The sequence below is a fragment of the Choloepus didactylus genome, chromosome 1 (assembly GCF_015220235.1).
Source record: "Choloepus didactylus isolate mChoDid1 chromosome 1, mChoDid1.pri, whole genome shotgun sequence".
NCBI lineage: Eukaryota > Metazoa > Chordata > Mammalia > Pilosa > Megalonychidae > Choloepus > Choloepus didactylus.
In genome coordinates, this window is record NC_051307.1 from 18461349 (window position 1) to 18466356 (window position 5008).

Consider the following 5008-nt stretch of genomic DNA (forward strand, 5'->3'; position numbering starts at 1 on the left):
AGGAAAAGACTCAGAAATGCAGGATCTTTATATTTAGGAAGGAAAATGCAGGGTGGTACCTAGCACTAGAAGTGTTAGAAAGATATTCAAAGCTTGGCAGTAGGAAACTAGAGATATTCTATGAAGACTGACCCTTGTGTATTTAAAGACAGAGATTATAATAAAGCCAACAAATTGAACTTCATAAAATATACTAATTTTCAAAGGTTTTGATTATAAAGACAGTAGGATGAAACAAACCATAGTTTAAGTGGGGAACAGGAGAGATGTCTGAAAGTTCTGGGTCTTCTCTGTGTTCTTCATTTAAATGATTCCACCCATCAACACAAATAGCAGAGTATTTGGCAGATAGTCCCAGGAAAATCATTCCTGAGACTCTATTGCAATTGGGCCCTTTTTGGCCACCTTGTCTTCAAATACATGACAAGTTCTCTACCTGTATCTAGCCCTCTCTCAGTCTCCTTGTTTTAGCTACTATTGCTGTCTGCACCCTGGATATAAGAAGCACTGTGTAACAGCAGGACAGGATGGAGGGTCATTAATGTAAGAGTCATTATTTAATGAAAAATGTAGTTCTTTGGCTTTGCACTGTCAAAAAAAAATTATAGCACCAATAAACAAGGTATGTGGAAAATCTACTTAAACACAAATGCAATTAGAGAGTTTGTTGAGTTACACATATGCAAATCAGTGGGTCCAAATTAAGAACCATGACCCTGTACTGGGCCACACCTAGTGGTGAGAGCATATAAAAGCCCCAGTCCAGAAGGTAGCATTAAAACGCACATCTTCTCTGTTCAGCTGAGCTGAATTCACTTCTCCCATCAACATGTACACCAACTGCTGCCCTGGAAACTTCTCCTCCTGCTCTCTTGGGAGCCCCCTGCGGTACCCAGGCTCCTCCTGCATCTCCTCCTATCCCAGCAATCTGGTCTACAGCACTGACCTCTGCTCTCCCAGCATCTGCCCGCTGGGCTCCTCTCTCTACAGGGGCTGTCAGGAGACCTGCTACAAGCCCAGCAGCTGCCAGACATCCTGTGTGGTGTCCAACCCCTGCCAGACATCCTGCTACTGCCCCAGGACCTCTATCCTCTGCAGTCCCTGCCAGCCGACTGATACAACACTGGACTGTGGCACAAGGAGCACCTGCTCCCTAGGTTATGGATCAAGAAGCTGCTTCTCACTGGGCTGTGGAACCAGTGGTTTCAGATCACTGGATTGTGGAATCCGCAGTTTCCCTCTCCTGGGATATAGATGCGGTTTTTACTGCCCACCTTACTTTGCTTCTAGGACCTGCTAGTCTTCTTGTGGCAGACCAACCTGTGGATGGGGCTTCTATCAATCAATTTGCTAAGTCTAGATTCTTTTGACTATTGAGGTCAAATTCTATATTCATAGCAGCCATTCTTTTCATTCTCAATAGTTGCCACTATCCTTACTTTCTCTCTTCTCCAGAATAGTGACTAGTCTCTGCCAATCAAGCATTGAAGTACTGGCTGTCATACAACTTCCACTGATTCTGAAATTTATGCATAATTAATAATTAAGTCTAATAACTCGACTGTTGATAGAATCTATGCTATTGGATTTTCCTCCAAGATCAGTTGAAAATTAAAATTTCAAACTAATAAATTTATGTAATGTTGCAATGAAATATGTTGCTTGCCTTATTTTTTAAATCTTTATTGACTTGTGTTTCGTATTCAGTGATTTGGGAGGTTAAAATCAGTATAACTGCACAACCAGATGTTGGGAATTTACAATTTGATTCATTTGAGCAAGTTTGTGTTGACATTGGGTAGATTGCTGATTGAAGTTGGCATTTTCTGAAAATCCCTATTTGTATGTACAGACATTTCTCAACAACAATAAGAGATTCCTCAAAGTATGGGACATGAGCCTCTACTGAGTACGGAAAAAAAATGGGTATATAGACTAGGAATGCTGGCAATAGCAATACAATATATTTTAAAAGATGAGTTGTACACATAGACACTTTTTAAAAATTTCTAATATCTGATTAGGGATTTTCAGTTAAGAGAAAAAATGAGGGGTAAACAGCTACCAGGGCAGACACTGTGCTCCTTGCAGGTGGTGAAAGTACCAGAACTCCTGCCTTCCTCATGTGAGGAATCCCTTAACCTTTACTGTACATGTGTGTGAAGACAGGCACAGTGGCACTAGGTGGGGAGTGACTGGGTTCTCTAATGTGCAACTTGGATCAAGCTAGGAGCAACACACACCTTTGATATCAGAAATAAAGTATTTCACTTTTAACAGAAAAAAAGTGTTAAATAAAACATTGTTAGCCTTCACAGATCAAGTGTTTTAGCAAATAATAAAGTACCAAGGAAATGAGCAAGTAAAATGATAGAATAAATCAATTAATAAAACATAACCGTTACCATTTCAAATTCCTGAACAGGGTGGAGCAAACATGCATATTCTTAGTCTTAGCCTGATTCCCCCCAAAAGCAGAGCTAAAGACAAGTACATGGGTGCAGACATTTATTTGGCATAAAAACCCAGGAAGCAAATGTGTGTAGAAGACAGAAAGAGAAAATCCCATAAATATGCAGGTTTTTTAAGTTGATTATGTAATGGGCAACTAGGAATCAATCCTACCAGGACCTTTTTTGAAATGTATAGAATGACTCTTAGAATTGTCTGCCCAATATCCAATCAATGGAGATAAGCATAAACCATTAGTTTCTATCTCACATTGCTTGAACATTGTTCTGCATGTGTATTAACTCCCTGGAACTTCACAACTGTACAAAGGACGAGTGACAGTGGGCTACTGTTGTTTTCCTACAGGTGATCTCAGAGATGCCCAGGTAGAAAGTGAAAGAAATGTTTATGATTGTGGGAAGATGCTGTTTGTGCAAAGGAAGTTCAAGTCTCCATGAAACTATTCACCATAGCTTGTCTGAGATCCTAAGGGGAACAATCAAGATTTAAAAGAGGGCAAAAAGAATTTTTGCGGCACCATTTTCATTTGCTAGTCAAACAGCCCTGAGAGAAAGCAAACATTATGTATTATAGACCTATTCGGACATGAAGAAATGGAGACTCAATGAGGATTAGAGGCTTATCAAAGGATATAGATCAAAGAGCTGGCAGAGTATGTTTTCTTAAATGATCTTGCTTTAGTGGTTCTTTGCTACAATTTAATATTTTTAATATGCATTCTTAGTTTAACCAGAATCCTGAGTAGCATTGTTACTTCGGAAATTGCTTCATCTGAACAGGTGAAAATTCTTACTGGATCTAGACTCATGAGTGGTATATACAATAAAGAGTAAAACTAAAAATAAGATTATAGTTTAGGGGAAGAAGATAAGAAATGGTGAGCCATTTCTTTCCAAAACATTGCATATCCATTTATACCCAACTATAAGCTAATAGGGAAATATTTGATGATGGACATTTAACAGAGAAATTTTCAGAGATTCTGTGTGCTATGAAAAATCTTTTATTGTTAATTTTCATCATCATTTTAAGTGTTATTCAGCTTTTTGAGATTTAAGATTCAAGATGGTAACAAGGATCTCTTCCAAAATAACTAATGGTAAAAATGATGATAGTTAAGAAACTGTAAGACAATTTCTCACATCGTACATTATGAATTCAACAAGCAACCAAAAATTTGAAGAAAATCAGCTTCTTTTTAATAAATGAAAAATAAAAGAGTAATCCAAGGATGTAAAATTATTACATAACTTTGTAGATTTTTATCTTCCTTCTAACCTCCCTAGAAAAACATGTATGACTCTTAAAAGGGAATCTTTGGGGGAAAAAGAAAGTGAAATTGGCAAATTCATGTGATGTCTTCCTAATCCGGTAAATTGCATTCCCATTTTGGTGAGTTCCAGTATAGAATAGGGGAGGCAGGCCATAGAATGCCATTACGTAGTCCTTGAGTAAAGGAAAGTAGGGTTACTGGATGCAGAAGTACATAAGGAGTGGAAGAAAGATTGAGAATTTAACATCGACAAATAATAATCCTAGCAAGAAACAGGATAATATTACTAATAATGATCTGAAATCAACAAAAAGGGGCTCAAAGTTACTTTGTGATGTTAGAAGTGGATGGGGGTGGGGGAATGAACAAAGTAAGGGAGAACATTGATTGCCAAAATAACTTACTGTAGATATTAAAGAAATTTTTAATTTTTAAATCTACAATTTCCATTTTGACTGGTAGAATAGAGTTTCATTGGATATAATTATGAATTACATGTTTACCATAATAGGGCTGCATTTGTGTTCCATAGAAACCTTACTTTATTTGTTCATCATGGTATAATCCATCATCAACAATGTTATTTACTTTATTACTGAGACAACAAGTAACTTTAAGTTAAATATTAATTTTTTAACTGAATTTACATTACAGTTCTGAAAACAGCATTTTGAACATTTGATAATTTTATTATTATTATTTTTTATTCTTTGAACTGGTGTAGAAATCAAACTGTTATTGGAATTAATTCATTTTCCTTTTGAAGCATTTGATAATACAATTTAAAGCTGGCTCCATCTAATTCTTTGTGAAATTTACCTTCTGTTAATGGAGGGACACTTCATCAGCCATCTCTTCACTTTAGTACATGCACAAAAAACCTTTGGGTTTAATACGAACTGAAATAATTTTGGATACTTACTTGACCAAAATGAAAAGGCATGCATCAGAGTGACATACTGAATCATCATGTTTGCAGGAAATATTCTTAAATTTTTGACTACTTTGAAGTAAACACTGTTGCATCTTCTGCAAAGTTATGTCTTTGCTTTTTATGTGGTCAGTGATATCACTGGCACTCATGTTGGATAGCAAATTTCATCAAATTTTGGTACAAGTTATATATCTACCATCAATTTTCTTTATTAATAGAAATGTAGTATCATTTTTTCCATTAAATATGAACTTTTTTGGGCGGTTCATTGCTCCTGAAAGGACTTTGCAAAATTTCAAAACCAAGGTATCTCTAACCAATAAATAAGT

At 36.4% G+C, this 5008-nt stretch overlaps 1 protein-coding gene across 1 annotated transcript; it reads left to right on the top strand.

Moving 5' to 3' along the window:
* The first annotated feature begins 829 nt into the window (after positions 1 to 829).
* On the top strand, positions 830 to 1300 carry LOC119525999 (keratin-associated protein 13-1-like). Its single transcript, XM_037824838.1, has one exon. It carries the CDS (start codon positions 830 to 832, stop codon positions 1298 to 1300), a length of 471 nt encoding a protein of 156 aa, XP_037680766.1.
* Positions 1301 to 5008: the final 3708 nt, after the last annotated feature.

Coding starts and splice junctions, on each gene's coding strand:
- LOC119525999 (XM_037824838.1), top strand. CDS start 830: ATGTACACCAACTGCTGCCCTGGAAACTTCTCCTCCTGCTCTCTTGGG.